General features: G+C 40.2%; 1 protein-coding gene across 1 annotated transcript; it reads left to right on the top strand.

Annotated features, from left to right (window-relative positions):
- The first annotated feature begins 13,688 nt into the window (after positions 1 to 13,688).
- LOC138907067 (uncharacterized) lies at positions 13,689 to 15,587 on the top strand. The gene is made up of 2 exons (XM_070197145.1): positions 13,689 to 14,659; positions 15,521 to 15,587. Exons 1-2 carry the CDS (start codon positions 13,689 to 13,691, stop codon positions 15,585 to 15,587), a joined length of 1,038 nt encoding a protein of 345 aa, XP_070053246.1.
- Positions 15,588 to 19,566: the final 3,979 nt, after the last annotated feature.

Below are 19,566 nucleotides of genomic sequence, written 5' to 3'. Positions count from 1 at the left end.
TGGGTGTGTTTTGATGCACGAGGGTAGAGTGATTGCTTATGCTTCGCGTTAGTTGAAGTCCCATGAGAAGAACTACCCCATTCATGATTTGGAGTTGGCTGCCATTGTTCACGCGTTGAAGATTTGGAGGCACTATCTCTATGATGTGTCTTGTGAGGTGTTTATTGATCATCGTAGCCTCTAGCACTTGTTCAAGCAGAAAGATCTCAATTTGAGGCAGCAAAGATGGTTGGAGCTGCTAAAGGACTAGGATATTACCATTTTGTACCATCCAGTAAAGGCCAATGTGGTGGCCGATGCCTTGAGTAGAAAGGAAGTGAGTATGGGTAGTCTTGCATTCCTTCCTGTTGGTGAGATACCCCTTGCAGTTGATTTTCAGGCTTTGGCCAACTAGTTTGTGATATTAGATATTTCGGAGCCTAGTCGGGTCTTAGCTTGTGTGGTTTCTTGGTCTTCCTTATTCGATCACATTAGAGAGCGCCAGTATGATGATCCTCATTTTTTTGCCCTCAAGGACAGGGTTCAGCATGGTGATGCCCGAGATGTGACTATTATTGATGATAGGATATTGTGGATGCAGGGCCGGATATGTGTGCCCAATATGGATGGGCTACGGGAGTTGATTCTTGAGGAGGCCCACATCTCGCGGTATTCCATCCATTCGGGTATCGCAAAGATGTATCAGGATTTGAGACAACACTATTGGTGGAGGAGGATGAAAAAAGATATAGTTGGGTTTGTAGCCCGGTGTCTCAACTGTCAGCAGGTGAAATATGAGCATCAGAGATCTGGTGGCCTGTTTCAGAAGATAGAGATTCCAGAGTGGAAGTGGGAGCGGATCACCATGGATTTTGTAGTTGGGCTCCCACAGGAATTGAGGAAGTTTGATGTTATTTGGGTGATTGTGGACTGGTTGACCAAGTATGTACACTTCATTCCTGTGAGTACTACCTATTCTTCATACCGGTTGACTGAGATTTACATCAGAGAGATTGTTCGCCTGCACGGTGTGCCAGTTTCCATCATTTCAGACCGAGGCACGCAGTTTACATCGCAGTTTTGGAGGGCCTTGCATTGAGAGTTGGGCACTCAAGTTGAGTTGAGCACAACATTTCACCCTCAGACGGACGGGCAGTCCGAGCGCACTATTTAGATATTGGAGGACATGTTATGTGCTTGTGTCATTGATTTTGGGGGTTCATGGGACCAGTTTCTGCCACTCGCGGAGTTTGCTTACAACAACAGTTATCAGTCGAGTATCCAGATGGCTCCGTACGAGGCTTTATATAGGAGGTGGTATAGATCTCCGGTGGGTTGGTTTGAGCCGGGTGAGGCTAGGCTTTTGGGTACAGACTTGGTACATGATGCATTGGACAAGGTGAAATTGATTCAGGAGCGGCTTCGCACGGTGCAGTCGAGATAGAAGAGTTATGCTCAAATAAAGGTCCGTGATGTGTCTTACATGGTTGGGGAGAAGGTCTTGCTGAAGGTTTCACCCATGAAGGGTGTTATGAGATTTGGAAAGAAGCACAAGTTGAGCCCTCGGTTTATTGGGCCATTTGAGGTGCTTCAGAGGATTGGGGAGGTGGCCTATGAACTTGCTTTGCCACCTAGCTTATCGAGTGTGCATCCAGTATTTCATGTTTCTATGCTTCGGAAGTATATCGGCGATCCATCTCATGTTTTGGATTTCAGCACGGTTCAGTTGGATGGTGATTTGACTTATGATGTGGAGTCGGTGGCTATTTTGGGGTGTCACGTTCAAAAGTTGAGGTCAAAGAACATAGCTTCAGTGAAGGTTCATTGGAGAGGGCAGCCCTTGGAGGAGGCTACTTGGGAGACCGAGCGGGAGATGCGGAACAGATACCCACACCTATTTGAGGCTCCAGGTATGTTTCTAGACTCGTTCGAGGACGAACGTTTGTTTAAGAGGGGAAGGATGTAACGACCCGACTGGTCGTTTTGAGAGTTATATCTTGTTCCCCCATTTCCTATTTCTTTTTTGTTCTTCAGCTATATTATGATATACCGGGTTAGTTGGTTCGGGTCCGGAGATATTTTTGGAGTGAATTGAGATACTTAGTCTCTTAGTTAGAAGTTTAAGTTGAAAAAGTTGACCAAATGTCGACTTATGTGTAAACAACCTCGGATTTGAATTGTGATAGTTCTGTTAGCTCTGTTAGGTAATTTTGGACTTAGGAGCGAGTCCAGAATGTGATTTGGAGGTCCGTAGTAGAATTACTAGAATTGGTGAAAGTTGGAATTTTGGCGAATTTGGCCGGCGATGGAAATTTTGATATCAGGGTTGGATTGGAATTCTGGGAATTGGAGTAGGTCCGTGGTATCATTTATGACGTGTGTGCAAAGTTTGAGGTCAATCGGACGTGGCTTGAGAGGTTTCAGCGTCTTTTGTGAAATTTGGAAGTTTATAAGTTCTTTAGACTTGAATCCAGGTGTATTTTGGTGTTTTGATGCCGTTTTGAGTGATTGGAAGGTCCGACTAAGTTCGCATGGGGTCATATGATTTGCTGGTATGTTTGGTTGATGTCTCGAGGGCCTCAGGTGGAATTCGGTAGGTTTCGGACATGGTTTGGAATTGAATGAGCAGTTGAAGTGCTGTTGTTGTTGGTGTAATCACAACTATGGAGTGGGAACCGCAGGTGCGAGTCCGCAGAAGTGAAGAAGGAGCCGCAGATGCGGCCAAGAAGGAGTTGGGATGGAGCCGCAGGTGCGAAGACTTTCCCGCACCTGCAAGGGTCGCAGATGCGCGCAAGTGCGTTGGATGGCCGCAGGTGTGATGGATTCCCGCACCTGCGATAGGCGCAGATGTCGTCTTGGAGCCGCAGGAGCAGAGTCTGGGATTTTAAGTGAAATCCGCACCTGCAATGGAATTTCCGCAGGTGCGGCGTCGCAGATGCGACAGGAGGTCTGCATGTGCTGTTTTGCTGGGCAGAACCTATAAATAGAAGACTTCAAGATGTTTCACCATTTTCATCATTTTTGAGCTAGGAGTTTGGGGATGTTGAGAGGGATTTCGAAGCAATCACTGAGATAAGTTCCTTGTGCCTATTTATCTTCGATAAATGTATTTCCCCACTGATATTATACCTAGTTGATGAGTTTTTGAGGTGAAATTTAGGGATTTCGAGAAGTAAATGATGTCGGATTTTGATGAATTTGGTATGGTTAGACTCGTGAGTGAATGAGCTTTTGGGTTTTGTGACTTTTGTCGAATTTTGAGACATAGGCACGGGGGACGGATTTGAGTCGATTTTGGATTTTGGCTCTAATTTGATAGTTTTCTTGTGGAATTGATCCCTTTAGCCTATATTGATTGTAATGTATTCCTTGAGACTAGATTTGGGATGTTTGGAGACCTATTTGAGAGGCAAGGGTATTGCAGAGTAGGATTTTGCTCGGTTCGAGGTAAGTAACGCTTTCAAACTTGGTTCTGAGGGTTCGAAACCCCAAATTATGTGATATGCGATTGGTATTGAGGTGACGCACATGCCAAGTGACGGGTGTGAGAGAGTGCACCGTGAGAATTGTGACCTGGGTGATTCCATGGCACCGTATAGTGACTCTATCCTGTTGATATCCATGTTTTTATAATGTGATAAAGTAATTGAGCTGTAAATCATGATAGATATCATGTTTAGGCTTTATGTCGGTATCGTTGGGACCCTTAGTTGTTGTTTCTTGCTGTCATCTCACTACTTTCATTGATATTCCGTACTCAGTCATATTCATGCATATTTATATCATATCTCAGTCTCAGTTAATTATTGATACATCATATCATTGTTCCGGGTTAGTTTTTATGACATTGTGAGCTCGTGGGTGAGACTAGAGAGATTGATGTCTGAGTGAGGCCGGGAGCCTGATTTTGAGTAACAGTTATGGGATTGGGCTGCACGTCGCAGCGATTATATTGATGATTATGATAGCGCTTGGGCTGTAGGAGCCCCTCCGAAGTCTGTAACACACCCTAGTGAGCGCGGATGATATTATTGAGGGATGGATCTTCCCTGGACATGGATCTTGTCCAAAGTACTTGATACCTGGAGATGGATCTTCTCCACAGGGTTGGATTGCCCTTTTCCTCGGTACTGGGTGACTTATAGTCAGTGTTGTATATGTTCTGGGATGGATCTTCTCTGGGCCGGATGGCCTTATACAGTACCGAGTGGTTGAGCATATGAGAGTGGGAGCACATGGTGCATTTCATACAGTATATGCATTGGCATGTAGATATAGTTGAGTTATATACCTTATACTGTTTAGATTTGTATTTACTTTATTGCTTTGAGCTGTCTACTTAACTTGAAAGCATGCCTACGTTTCTGCACATTTATTTCTATTATATCTGTTGCGGTTGAGTTCGTCACTACCTTTTAGTCCAAAGTTTGGACTTGTTACTTATTGAATTGGTGTACTCACGTTACTTCCTGCACTTCGTATGCAGATCCAGGCGACTCTGTTCACGGCGGCGGTTGCTGATTGAGGCCCCAAAGTTTGGAGACTATCCAGGTAGATGCACATCGTTCGCAAGCCTTGACTCTCCTTCTTTATCATTTGATGTATTTTTAGTTATTTTCTTTAGACATTATAGTGGATTGTATTCCGAATAGACGTTCATGTACTCAGTGACACCCCGGTTTTAGGCTGGATTGTATCGCACTTTGGAATTTGTTATGTTTTCAAGAGGGTTTCTTTAATTTTAACTGTTTTCGTCATTATTTTTAAAGTTATTTTATTGTGTTGGGTTGTTGAGTTGAAGCTGGTCTAGTTCCACGATAGGCGCCATCACAACGATTGATTTTGGGTCGTGATAGTACATGATTAAGCTAAATGGTAAATAAATCATCATTAGTAACATCCAAGAACTAACACAAATAAGCACGTAGCATGAAGTGGTCAAATAAAGTTTAGTTAAATAAAGTTGATTTGAGTTTTTCTAAAGTTGTGTAAATAAACTCTAATTGGGCCTTGAATGATTTACAGAAGACTTGGGTATAGAATAGCATAAAGTGCTATGAGTAAAAGAAGAATTGGGAAAATAACACCGTATAGCCGCTCTCAAAATAATAGCCGAAATTCTGAAGTCCAGCAGGTCCTAAAGGGATTTAGCGTGAATGGGCTTGGACCCGTTATGCAGATTAGACTCCAGTACATTGAATGCAGCGGACAGGACAAAAAGGTAGCCCAGTCCAATTAAAACTCCAGATAGTCCGGCGGGTTTCATGCTACAAAAATAAACAAAGAAAAAGGAATGAGAAACAATTGTGCAAATAAATAAATTAAAAAACATAGCGTTGGAGGCAGGCATAGAAAATGGAAAAAGCAGAAGTTCATGTTATACGTAGCTCATTCACAATTTTCAAACATGACTAGTTTATTAACTAGCCAAGAGTGGCATAAAAGAAACTTCACATAATTGAAAATAAGAAAAGGTGAAGTAATTAGTATTAACTCCAAAATCAAAGATCTCAGCTGCTTGAAAAAAATTATATTTGTAACATAGGGTCAGTTTACCAGACTTAACCAAATTTGACTTATAAGGAAAGTTTTAACACGAATCTCTAGATGAAATCTTCACAACAGCTAAGGTATTCGCCTACTAGTAATTTCATGTGAATATTAGGGAATTCATGACCTAGTGGTGGGGCAGAATCTCTGCTAAGGGGGTTCAAAAAGAAAAGTTAAAAAATATTGTAACTAGTGAGAATTGAACATATTATCTAGCAAAGATTATGAACCCTCTTAACCACTAAGTTATACTTTTAGGTTGTGGTAGGGGATTCAAAACCTAATATATAAAGGTAAATAACAGATTTTACCAATTTAGTGATTTGTTTTAAAATAATGTAAAACTCCATAATTGATCCTTAGAGAAGTGTTGAAAAAAATGTAATGTGTATTTATTATTTTGTGTTATTTGATAAAATTGGTGTTAGGGGATCGTTTGCGTTGTAATTTGGAGGTTTTATTTTAATTTTGAGATTATTTGGAGTAAATTTGGGATGGTTTGATTAAAACGGGATTGCAGTTTTGAAAAATACTTTGTTGAATAACATAGATAAATTATGCCAATCAAACTTTTATGAATTATTTAACAGATAAGCCAAACTGCAGAAAACATAAAATTATGCCAATCTGGTAGTGTTTGGTGAATAATTAAATATGCACAAGATAAAATTTGTAAATAATTTAATAATAGATCTAGTGCAGATAACACCAAATGATGCCAATATAATAGATTTGTTGAACAAATTAACAATCACAACGTTATGCCAACAAGGTATATAGCTTGAACAACTAACGAAATATGTAGAGTAAATATAGTATAATATTTATTACTCCGATAGATAAATCTCTCACAACCAATAAGTGTTTATGGGACCGAAGGTCATTTGATTTTCTAAATATATTTAAAAGTAGAAGTAATATTTAAAGACCAATCACTTATAGGACCATTCTTTTCGATCACCCTAAAATATGTGTCGATAATACTAATTAAGAAAAGTGTCTTTCCTGTACATTTCTTATGACTTTGAGTCTTTGACACTTAAATATAAAACTCAAAAGTCCCTTAAATAACAAAAAACATAAATAACCAATATTTAAAAAAAAAAATTCAAAAACCTAACAACAATAGGTATTTTATATACATGGCAACTAAATAATTATATTACCTAGCAGAAAAATCCCAGTGCCATTAAAATAGGGATGCTAGTTAATAATTCCTAAATTTAAGCAAAAATAAAAGGAAAGACGATGACTTCCACCCAAAACTCAACACTCTTCCAAACTTCACTAAAATAGGCATACTAATTAATGATACACAAATCCTACCAATCCACAAATAAATTATTGAACTTTCATGAATTACTATAATATTAAAGTGATGGCTACTCTTCTTGAATTGAAATATACATTCACTCAACGTGTTCTCTTTAATAATATTTTTATTAGTTTTTAAGTTATACCCCACTAATAGTTATTTATCTTATACAACGTTGTTCATTTATTCCAACAAAAACTTAATTTAACACTACTTATGTATCTATACCTATACTATATTAAAAGCACGAAGGATCTTAACGAAATATCGTTCGTCTTTTTTACCCTTTAAAAATTGAGTTCACACTGGACGAAAATAATCATTTTGTTATTTTCTTAATATTTACAAATAGTCATTTAATTAATCTCCTACTATTTAGGAATGGTCATTTAATTATTCTCCTAATATTTTTAAACTAGGAAAGTTTGTTATTTTTCTAATATTTAGGAATAGTCATTTGATTAATTTCCTACTATCTAGGATAGTCATTTAATTATTCTCCTAATATTTATAAACTAGGAAAGTTTTTCATTCAACTCCATTTATATTTAGGAGTACCAAATTTCTTCTTTTAGGTTTCTGAGGAGGTTTTTTTAGTTAATACAATTCTGCCTATAAGTTTTAATTTTTCTTTCGTTAATAAAGTTTTGACGTAGGAAGTTAGAAAAGTTTTGGTACTAACTTATTAGGACTAATTTTTTATAAAATATATTAGGTGAAAAATGAGTCTTTTGGACTTATTTGTGGATTAGGAGTCTTTATTTTATTAATAAAGTTTTCTTTGTCTATTGAACCATATATAATTTTACCTTATATATATTTTCTTTGTCTATTTACTCATAATTTCCAAAGCACATTATGTTAAGTAGTAAAAACCTAGAGATTTTACCTAGCAAATTAAAATCCATTGTAATTTTGTTTCTATGGATCTAATAATAAGGCATCAAAGGGTCGTAAGACAACATTTCTTCATTTTCCAGGCACTTGTACTTTTATCTATAATTTTTCTAATTAGTTTATAAAGAATATTTCATAATGTTTAATCTTAAAGTTTTGTATGCAATGATATAGGATACACACACAACGCGCGTACCATAAGACTAATACTATATTAAAAGCACGAAGGCACTTAGCGAAATATCGTTCACCTTTTTTACCCTTTAAAAATAGAATTTATATTGGACAAAACAGTCATTTAATTATGTATACGGTTAAAACCAGGCCTATCCGATTGTGCTATGTGATCAAGACCAGGGAACTGCATCGAGGGTTAGCCTCGTAATAGATCAGACCGGGGCACGAAGACGAGGTATCAAGTCCAAGGATCGAGGCGCCTGTCGAGATCGAGGTCAGCAGTGATCGAGGCCAAATATGACAGACTTCGAGCAAAGCGCAACAACGGAAAGGTGAGATATCCGTGACTGGCCGAAGATCATGGCATAAATCTCGGAACAAATCAAATCAAAGATAGTTATCTAGTTAATTATAGGATTTACTTCCGTAATAAGAATTGTACCATAGATAGGATTCCTCTACTATATATAAAGGGGGTCATAATCATTTTATAAGCATCCTACATTCACGCATATCAAAGCAATACATTATTCTCTCTTTAATTTACATTCTCTTGTTTATCAGCTTATTGCATTTTAACTGTTCTAGCATAACCAGCTCGAGGGTATTCAAGCTCGAGGGCTCTGTTCAAACACTGGTTCGCCTTATATTATTGTTAATTTTTATTATTATTCTTTGCATGTATCAATTGGTATTAGGTGAAATCACGTATCCTTAAAACCACAATACAAGTCTAATTGTTATCCAAATTTTAAGGTAAACAGTTTGGCGCCTACCGTGGGGCTAAGGATAATAGTGATTGCCTAGTATTAATCCTCATAACACACACCGCTTTACGCTTGTTCTCGTAAGTGTCTTTGATTTCAGGAATCAACATGTCTAACTCTCAAGCAGCACCCACTCACGCTGATATCTGCCTTGGTCTTCATGGCAAAAATGAGAACATAGTCTCCTCGGGAAACGGAGTACCTCCAGTCAATCCCGATGAACCACCGGCCATAGATCCAGTCGATATCGGTTCTCGTGTTGCCATTCATGGTAATTTAGGCGCCGACCCTGAAAATAGCGTCTGCAGAGATGCCTGGGAAACCGGTCAGAACACATAGAGCAGTGAGGAAGGCAAAATTGGCCTTCGAATGATATTTGAAATGTTCCAGACTCAGCAAGTTGCGATAGCACAACTCCAAAATCAGAATCGAGCACCAAGCAGAATTGAGCTCGATACTTCACAAGAAGTTATTCATAGGGTCGAACCTGTTTCGGCGAAACCGAACGATAATGGATCGAGAACTGACCCCGCCATCATGAAGATGCTCTAGGAGCTCACTAAACGGATTGAATCAGGAGAAAAAAAAATTGAGGCTAATGACAAGAAGGTAGAAACGTACAATTCACGGGTTGACCAAATACTGGGGGCACCCCCGATTCTAAAAGGTTTGGATTCGAAGAAGTTTGTGCAAAAGACATTCCCTCCAAGTGTGGCTCCGAAGCCCATCCTAAAGAAGTTTCGCATGCCAGAAATTCCCAAATACAATGGAACAACTGATCCTAATGAGCATGTTACTTCTTATACATGCGCGATAAAAGGAAATGACTTAGAAGATGATGAAAATGAATTTGTTCTGTTGAAGAAGCTTAGAGAAACTTTATCGAAGGGGGCAATGATATGGTTCCACAATTTGCCGCCCAATTCCATTGATTCCTTTGCCATGCTTGCTGATTCGTTCGTAAAGGCTCACGCTAGAGCAATAAAGGTCGCGATTAGGAAGTCGGACCTCTTCAAAATAAGACAAATGGACAATGAAATGCTATGGGAATTCGTATCTCTGTTCCATATGGAACACATGGACCTACCCCCCGGTCACCGATGATTGGGATGTCCAAGCCTTCACTCAATGTTTGAATGAGCGAAGTTTGGTAGTATCACGACAACTAAAGCAGAATTTGGTTGAATATCCAGCTGTGACCTGGGTCGATGTACATAATCGATACCAGTCAAATATCAGGGTCGAGGATGATCAGTTAGGGCTCCGTCTACCCAAATAGATCCGACGGCATAATTCAAAGGGACATCGACAAAGAGCCCCGATCAAATAGAGATCGATACCAACCATACAACGCAGATCGTAGAAACAATGGACCGGAACGTAATCCCATTAGAAATGATCGAAGGAATGATCGAGGACAAAACTCTCGAGGGCTTATGAGTAAGAGTGGCTTAGATAAACATGACGAGCCTAAAGAAGCGCCATAATTATCAGAATACAATTTTAGCGTTGATGCATCGGGTATTGTATCAGCCATTGGACGAATCAAGGATACTAGGTAGCCCAGACCCCTACTAACCGATCCAGTCCAAAGGAACTCTAATAAAATATGCAAATTTAGACATTTAAGGGAGAAGGTAGACCGTTTGTTCAACGAGGGTCATCTTCGAGAGTTCCTTAGTGACCGAGCTAAGAATAACTTTAGAGACAGGGATGCAAATAGAAAAAATGAACAGGAGGAACCACATCACAAAATTCATATGATCGTAGGTGGGGTCGATGTTCCTCAGGGCCCGATATTTAAACGCACCAAGGTAACAATCACAAGGGAGAAACGTACCCGGGACTACTTACCAGAAGATACATTGTCTTTCAACGATGAGGATGCAGAAGGGATCGAGCAACCTCACAACGACATACTAGTAATATCTATCCTTATGAATAAAATTTAAGTTAAACGTGTGTTGGTTGATCCAGGTATCTCGGAAAATATTATTCGATCGAGGGTCATGGAGCAACTCGGCCTCCAGGATCAAATCGTGCCTGCTTCTCGAGTACTCAACGGTTTCAACATGGCAAGCGAAACCACTAAAGGGGAAATCATTTTGCCAGTAAATGTGGCCGCGACTATCCAGGAAACAAAGTTTCATGTAATCGAAGGTGACATGAGATACTGATGTTAGGCTAGAAACTCGTGTTTTAGCCGTAGTATTACACTCTAATTGTTACATTTTATGTGTGTTTGAGCTTAAATGATAGTGACTTACACTTAGTACGTGTTTTATGCCTTGTGGGAAGTGATTCCGAGTTCAAAAGTCAATTTGGAGCTAAATCAATCAATTTGGAGCTTTGAAGTCTGAGTAGAAGCCTAATAAATTAAGTCGGGATCATGTTTGGAGGTCGCGTACCAAGTCTGGATGTCAAAAGAAAATGAAAAAACTTCACTCTGAGAAGCTAACACTGCTGCGGCGCGTGAGGCATCGCAGGGCACGACGCGGCAGTGTAAAAATAGCTTGAAGAACAAAATTGCACCCCAGCTAATAAACTCCACAGGTGTGGCGCGGGGCGCGACGCATCTGTACAAAAAGCTGCAGAGTATTTCCTACTTTGGCTTGGAAAGGGTAGATTCATCTGGAGTTGTTTCTACACGGTATAAATACATAAATAAACACAATTTTGAGGGTGTGACCTAACTTGGAGAGGAAAACAAAAGTGCCAAATACTCGGGATCACGGATTTGATCAATTCTTCCATCCCTTTTCTAGTACTTTTTGATTTTATATTTGAAAGCCTTATTATTGATGATTGTATGAACATGAGTGGCGAAGAACCCTATTGTTATGGGGTCATGAGTGCTACATGAATGTTGATGTTTGAAGTTTAAATTGACGAATTTGATTTTATCATATTGGGTTATTTATTTAATTCAGATTTTAATTATTTTGCTGAGTGGCTAACAGTGAAATACTATCTACGAATCTAGAGTTGAAGTCGAAAGTGGGAATTCTAGATTACATATAGAATTAAATAGAGCAAGTTCTTGAACCTGGGCATCGGGGAACAGATTCGTAATTAGGATAGACATATACCTAATTGTCGTGCTTGATTGAAATACAGGAATTGTAAATGCATTCTTGTTAATATTAATTCCATAGACATATAGCCATTAAGTTAGCTTGAATAGGCGAGTAAGAACTCGACGTATTCTTATGAGTAATATTAACTATGTGGGAACGATACTCTACTCTCTACTCTATTACTTGATGAACACGTATACTTGCGTGAGTGTTTTTGGTCGCAACAACTTTTTGGCGCCATTGCCGGGAACTTAGAAATTAGCTACTTGACTGAGTTAAGCTTTTATTTATTTTTTCAAGCTCTAATTTTCAGTTTACCATGTTTGTGTTAACGTAGGCTCTTCTCTTGAATGCGGAGGAGTAGAAGCGCAAACATTATCCTTTCTCTTGATCCTGAAATTGAACAAACACTTCACATAGTGAGAAGGGAAGTCGAAGCTAGACCTAGAATAGAAAGAGAGTTGGGCATCGTAGTTCAACCATAACCAATAGAGATGGCAGGTAATGAAGAGCGTCCGGTGATAGAAGCAGCCGCAAGTCCCAATCTTGCTAATATAACTCAGACTATTGTGAAGCCTGATATCATAGGGCATTTTGAACTCAAACAGTACATGGTACAACTGATTCAGTCCATAGTGCAATACATGGGTCTATCTCATGAAGACCCGCAGAGGCACATTCAGAACTTCCTGGAAATTACGGATACTTACAATTATCCAAACGTTTCCAAGGACTATGTCAGGCTGGCACTGTTTCCCTTTTCACTGCTGGGGGAAGCTAAGGAATGGTTGCAAATGGAGCCGGCGAACTCAATCCATACTTGGGATGATCTAGCAAGGAAATTCTTAATCATGTTTTTCCCACTAAGAAGACAAAGTCGCTGAGGAGCCAGATTCTTGGGTTCTAACAGCGGGATGGCGAGACACTTTGTCAAGCTTGGGAAAGATACAGGAAGCTACTCAGAGACTACCTACATCATTGTCAGACTGATGAGGTATTGGGTAATAATTTTGTTGATGGGCTAGACGAGGCACCAAAGATGAATCTTGACTCAACTTGTGGGGGTAGTTGCATGGAGATACCATATAGTGAAATCCAGCTCATGCTAAACAACTTCACTACTAATGATCATAATTGGCAAGGATATGGGGACTCACGAAGAGCAATTAAACAGAAAGCAGCCGGTGTGATTGAACTTGATGACTTCTCAGCCATGAGAGCAAATATAGCAAAGTTGGAAAATCAGATGAATAAAATGACAATGCAAAAAACACAACAGATGCAACATGTACAACATATGTCTATTTGCTGTGAGCTATGTGGTGACAGTCATATGAGTGACATGTGCCCCACGAATCCTGAATCTATATACTATGTGGGGCAACAGAGCAGGGGTCCGATGAATCAGCATGCACAATATAGGAACACTTACAATCCAAATTGAAAGAATCATCCTAACTTCTCATGGGGTAGAAATCAGCAGAATCAGAATCACTTTAGGCCCCAAGAAAATTTCAATCAACCTTAGAAGCCACCCCAACAAATGGAAGAGAGTGCGAATGACTTATGAAGAAGTTGTTTCTTGACAATCAACAGCTCAGGACCGATTTCAGAAATCTTGAGAGGCAAATGGGGCAGTTAGTAACAAATCAAAATACTAGACCTGCAGGCGCTCTTCCCAGTGATACAGAGAAGAACCCTCAAGTTAATGCAGTTACACTCAGAAATGGGAAAGAACTAGAGGAAGTGCCAAAAAAGAGAAAGGACAAGCCTATACCTGAGGGGGAGTTGATTCCTAAAGCAACACACGAGTCAAAGAAAGACGAAGCGAGTTCAAAACCAGTGGAGGCTGCAAGGCCACTACCACCTTTCCCCCAGAGATTGTAGAAAAAGAATGATGATCGCATGTTCAACAAATTTCTCTCTATGTTGAGCCAGGTTCAATTGAATATTCCATTGGTAGATGTACTTCATGAAATTTTAAAGTATGCTAAGTACTTAAAAGATATAGTGTCTCACAAGAGGAGATTGACTGAATTTGAGATAGTTGCACTTACTGAAGAGTGCACTTCAAGGGTCCAGAACAAGCTTCCTCAAAAGCTTAAGGATCCTGGCAGCTTCACCAATCCTGTGCGAGTTGGTAATATTGATGTGGGTTGTGCTCTTTGTGATTTGGGGATGAGCATAAAGCTGATACCCTTGTCCTTGTTCAAGCAATTGGATCTGGGAGCTCCAAGACCAATCACTGTGATGTTGCAGCTAGCTGATATGTCCATAGCATACCTTAAGGGCGTGATTGAAGATGTATTGCTGCAAATTGGGAAATTCATCTTCCCTGAAGACTTAATTATCCTAGATTGTGAGGCTGATGAACTGGTTCCAATCATATTGGGACGACCTCTCTTGGCTACTGGTGATGCAATTATTAAAGTGAGAGAAGGAAAAATGATTACGAGGGTGGATAATGAGGAAGCAGTCTTTAATGTCTACAAGGCAATCCAACTTCCCTGCCACTATGAGGAGCTCTCTATGATATCTGTTGTGGAGGTGGATGAGCAACTTCTTGACATGAGTGTATATCTAGATGATTCTCTAGAGAAAACACTCATGTTGTTCGATATCTTGGAGATTGATGATGAGGTTGAGGAGATGATGCATATCCTTGATGCATCATGTGGTTACATACGGGGAATACACCCCTTTGAGCCCCGAAATAGGCCAAGTGGGCCTTCTCCAAAGCCGTCGGTTGAAGAAGCTCCAAAATTGGAGCTTAAACTCCTACCTCCTCACATTCAATATGCTTATTTGGGTGGTTCTAACACTTTACCTGTTATTGTTTCTTCTGACTTATCTAAATTGCAGGAAGAAAAGCTATTGAGAGTGCTATGTGAGCACAAGTGAGCAATTGGGTGGATGATGTTTGACATTAGAGGCATTAGTCCAGCTTTCTGCATGCATAAAATCCTCATGGAGGACGAACACAATCCAAGTGTAGAGCAAAAATGTCTCCTAAATCCAATCATGAAAGAGGTGGTAAGAAAAGAAGTGATTAAGTGGCTTGATGCAGGTATTGTATTTCCAATCTCTGATAGCAAATGGGTAAGCCCCGTCCAATGTGTGCCTAAGAAAAGGGGGATGACTGTAGTGGTTAATGAAAATAATGACTTGATTCCCACAAGAAATGTCACTGGGTGGAGAATTTGTATAGATTATAGAAAATTGAACAATGCCACCCGAAAGGACCACATCCCCCTCCCCTTTATTGACCAAATGCTTGATAGATTAGCTGGCCAGGAATACTACTATTTCCTAGATGGTTATTTGGGGTATAATCAGATTGCTATAGCCCCAAAAGACCAAGAGAAGACCATATTTACGTGTCCCTATGGCACGTATGCATTCAAGAGAATGCCCTTTGGTTTCTGTAATGCACCTGCGACTTTTCAAAGGTGTATGATGGCTATTTTTACTTACATGGTTGAAAGATTTGTAGAAGTGTTCATGGATGATTTTTCTTTGTTTGGATGTTCTTTTGATTATTGTTTAATGAACCTTAATAAAGTGCTTGCTAGATGTGAAGAGACAAACTTGGTGCTAAACTCGGAAAAATATCATTTCATGGTACGTGAAGGTATAGTCCCGGGCACAAGGTGTCCAAAAGTGATTTGCATGTGGAAAAAGAAAAGGTCGAGGCGATTGAAAAATTGCCCCCACCGACATCCGTCAAAGGCATTCACAGTTTCTTCTCCTTTGTGCAGGCTTTTGGAGAAAGATACTCCCTTCAAGTTTGATGATGCTTGTCTGAAAGCATTTGAGGAGCTGTAGGGGAGGTTGGTGACTGCACCAATTATCATTACCTCGGATTGGGCGCAACCATTTGAGTTGATGTGCGATGCAAGTGACATAGCAATCAGAGCTGTTTTGGGGCAAGGAGAAATAAAATCTTTCACTCCATTTATTATGCGAGCAAAACTCTGAATTTAGCCCAGATGAATTACACTGTTACTGAAAGGGAGTTGCTTGCAGTGGTGTGTGCGTTTGACAAGTTCAGACCTTATCTAGTGGGAACCAAAGTTATCGTCTACACAGATCATTCAACTATCAGATACCTGTTTGAAAAGAAAGATGCCAAACCGAGACTGATTCGTTGGGTCCTCCTCTTGCAAGAATTTGACTTAGAGATCCGAGATCAAAAAGGGACAAAGAACCAAGTAGCTGATCAGTTGTCCAGATTAGAAAATTGGAGCCATGTAGCTGAAGGAGGGCCGATCAAAGAAACAATTCCTGATGAGTAGTTATTAGCTATCACCTCAAGTGAAGCTCTGTGGTATGCAGATTATGTGAATTTTATTGCAAGTGGGGTGACACCACCAGAATTTACACCCGATAATATAAGAAGGTTTCTGCATGATGTGGGGCTCTACATGTGTGATGAGCCATTCTTATATAAGCAGTGCGCAGATCAGTTGGTACGAATATGTGTCCCTGAGGAGGAGATGAATGTAATACTGCATGACTGTCATGCTTTGCCATATAGAGGTCATCACGGTGGGGATAGAACCGCCCAAAATGTGTTGCAATCGGGTTTCTATTGGCCAAAATTGTTTAAGGATGCACATGCCTTTGTTAAAAAGTGTGACAGGTGCCAAAGAACCAGAACAATAACAAAGAAGCACGAGATGCCTTTGCAAAATATACTGGCAGTGGAGCTTTTTGATATTTGGGGGATTGATTTCATGGGACCGTTCCATACTCTAATGATCACAGGTACATCTTGGTGGCAGTCGACTATGTGTCTAAGTGGGTGGAGGCCATTGATCTTCCTACTAATGACGCAAAGGTAGTGGTAAATTTTGTAAAGATGCACATCTTCACACGTTTTGGGACTCCAAGGGTGCTGATAAGTGACATAGGAACTCATTTTTGTAACAAATTGTTGAATAATGTTCTAGCAAAGTACGAAGTTAAGCACAAGGTTGCCACCACCTATCACCCCCAAACGAGTGGTCAAGTGAAAGTGTCAAACAGAGAGGTGAAGCAGATTTTAGAGAAAACAGTAAGTGGAAATAGGAAGGACTGGGCCGGAAAGATGGATGACGCATTATGGGCATATCGAACTGCATACAAGACCACCATAGGTACTTCTCCGTACAGGTTGGTTTATGGGAAGGTGTGCCACTTGCCTGTCAAGCTTGAACACAAAGCCTATTGGGCAATCAAAAAGCTGAATATGGATATGGACTTAGCTGGTGAGAAGAGGTTGTTGCAACTCAACGAGATTGATGAGTTCCGATTGCACGCGTATGAAAATGCCAAATTGTATAAAGAAAAGACCAAGAGGTAGCATGACAAGCACATCCAACATCGTGAGTTTGAGCCAGGTCAAGAATTTCTCTTGTTTAATTAGAGGTTGAAGCTTTTCCTCATTAAGCTTAAGTATCGATGGGCAGGTACTTTCGTTGTGGTAAGTGTGAGGCATCATGGAGCGGTGGAATTGCGTGATACGAGCTCAAGTGGTACCTTTTTGGTAAATGGGCAGAGAGTAAAACATTATTGGGGTGGTGACATTGCACATCACAAGACCTCGGTGGACTTGACCAATGCTTGAAAACGAGTTGAGTCGTGCCGCGCCGTTAAATCAGGCACTTGTTGGGAGGCAACCCAATTTTTTTTATTTTTTTCTCATGCTTCTAACCCTTTTAGAATAGTTTAGATAATTATAGTTTAGGATTATTAGAGTTTAGGAGTTTTGAGACTTGTCTGGGCAGGTACAAATATGAACTGGACATAAAATAAGTACATAATAGAGTCGGGGTGCAACCCGTGAGCTAAATATCAAAATCGAGGCAAACTCTGTAAAAATTGGCCTAGCGCACCGCGTGGGGCATTGTGCCATGCGCCGCGCCAGGACAAATAGCTCTCATGATGAAAAAGAACCGGCCTCTGATAAAACACACTACCGCGCCGCGTGGGGCGACGCGCTCTGCGATGCGGCAGTGTTAATTAATTAAAAAAAATAGTTTTTTAGTCGTTTTAATTAGAGACTACCCATTCTTCACCCCCCTTTTATTTTCTCTTTCATTCTGGCTCTCTTAACCCTCTCTAAACTCTCCCCAATTCCCCCATTCTCGTTCTTCTCAATTTTCTTCCACACACACCTCCAATTCCCTCTTCTCATCTTCAAGGTAAGTCTTCCTCTCATCTCATCTCTTTTATTTTTTGTAGTGATTGAAGTATTTGAGTAGTTTTAGTTTATGTTGAACCAAACCTTAGGTAGATTTATTTGTGATTTTGTTTTAGTTTCTTTGCATGTATGGCCTAAAATGGGCCTTAGCTTGTGGGGTGTTTATTGTTATTATTAGTGTGGAAGATTTCAGTGTGTTTTGATGGTGTGAAATTAAATTTTGTTGAAGCTTGGTGGGGTTGCTCATGTGGCCGAAATTTAGTGAAGTTTGGTTAATAATTGATGCAATTGATGCTATTGTGAAGGTGTGAGGTGTGTTTGCTTTGGTTGTATGGTGAGTCTACCCCAATTTGAGTTAAAAGTAAGAAGGTGCAAGATATGCCCACAATGTGTTTGTTGAAATATCTGAGTGACATATAATTGTGTAGTATTGCAAATTGGTCTTTATTTGTGGGATGTAATGCTTGATGATAAGTGTGGGGTGGGATGCTATATTTTATGCTGTGAAACTTTGACTTGTTAGCCCCAAGTACTAATTGATTTACCACCCCATGTTAATGTGCTGCTATGTGCCGAATTAGGTGTCCGATTCATGCTATTGTGCTTGGGTAGTGTTGTATTGTATCCTGATTTTGTAGTAGTAAATTAGACTAAATTCTTATTCTTTGTTTTTTCTTTCATGTTTACTAGTTTAGCTTCTTAATTTTGTCATGTACACTAGTGTGCCCGTGATTCTGTTGTTGGAATGTTATGTTGGTAGTTGGGTGGGCTGCTGTTGGCTTGTGGCGTGCTTCCAATGGGGTAATCTGAGTCCCCAATATATATTTTACTTGTGAACATGCCAATAACATAAGTGTGGGGTGGTTACCCCGTTTGGTCTTGTTTTGTTTCATGTGTATGACTAATATTGTTTGTCTTGTACAAGTACAATGTCTCGCCGCCCGAGCAAACAATGTAACACAGGTTCTTCCGAGGTTGACACTAGTAGCCGTCGAGGAGGTAGGCGGGCACCTCCCCCAGCCCTAGTGGAGGAGGAAGATGAACGCATTGATCTTGATGCGGATGTGGTACCATCGTGCAAATATGGTATTCGGGCTGTCCCAGCCCATGCTCGACACTGGTTCCAGACGTTTGTCCTTGCGGTGAACCCGGAGCCTGAGGTTGCTATTGACGATGTGAAGTTGGCCCGAAAATACAGTGAGATCTATAACAACATTCGGGCTTTGTGTTTTGACAGTCTATTCCATCCAGGGGATGCGGTGAACGTGAACCTGGCCAAAGAATTTTATACTAATTGGCAACCTAAGGCTAGCTTAGATGTTGTGTACGAAGTACAGGTACGCGGCAAAGTGATTCCATTCTCTTCCTAAGTGATCAATCGGATTATGGGTTTCACGGAGCATTCCCATAAGCTCTTTCAGAGGTTTCTCCGTCGGCCAGACTATCCGGCTATCCGCCGATAGCTATGTGGCACTGACTCTTCTACCGCATGGACGCGGGATGCAAATGAATGCCACAAGGAAATGAAGAAGGGAACATTCCAGCGTCTGGCCAGGTTTGTTTTACGGTTAATTAATACCAAAATCATGCCCACCCATAGTGACACTGATGTATCACGGT

Source organism: Nicotiana tomentosiformis, chromosome 1 (genome assembly GCF_000390325.3).
Source record: "Nicotiana tomentosiformis chromosome 1, ASM39032v3, whole genome shotgun sequence".
NCBI lineage: Eukaryota > Viridiplantae > Streptophyta > Magnoliopsida > Solanales > Solanaceae > Nicotiana > Nicotiana tomentosiformis.
This window is presented reverse-complemented; position numbering and strand designations above follow the sequence as displayed.

Excerpts from the sequence above, each read along its gene's own strand:
- LOC138907067 (XM_070197145.1), top strand. The coding sequence starts at position 13,689 with ATGTTGAGCCAGGTTCAATTGAATATTCCATTGGTAGATGTACTTCAT. Across the intron at positions 14,660-15,520 it reads AGAGTGCTATGTGAGCACAA|GCTTTTGGAGAAAGATACTC; the intron begins GTGAGCAATTGG and ends TCCTTTGTGCAG.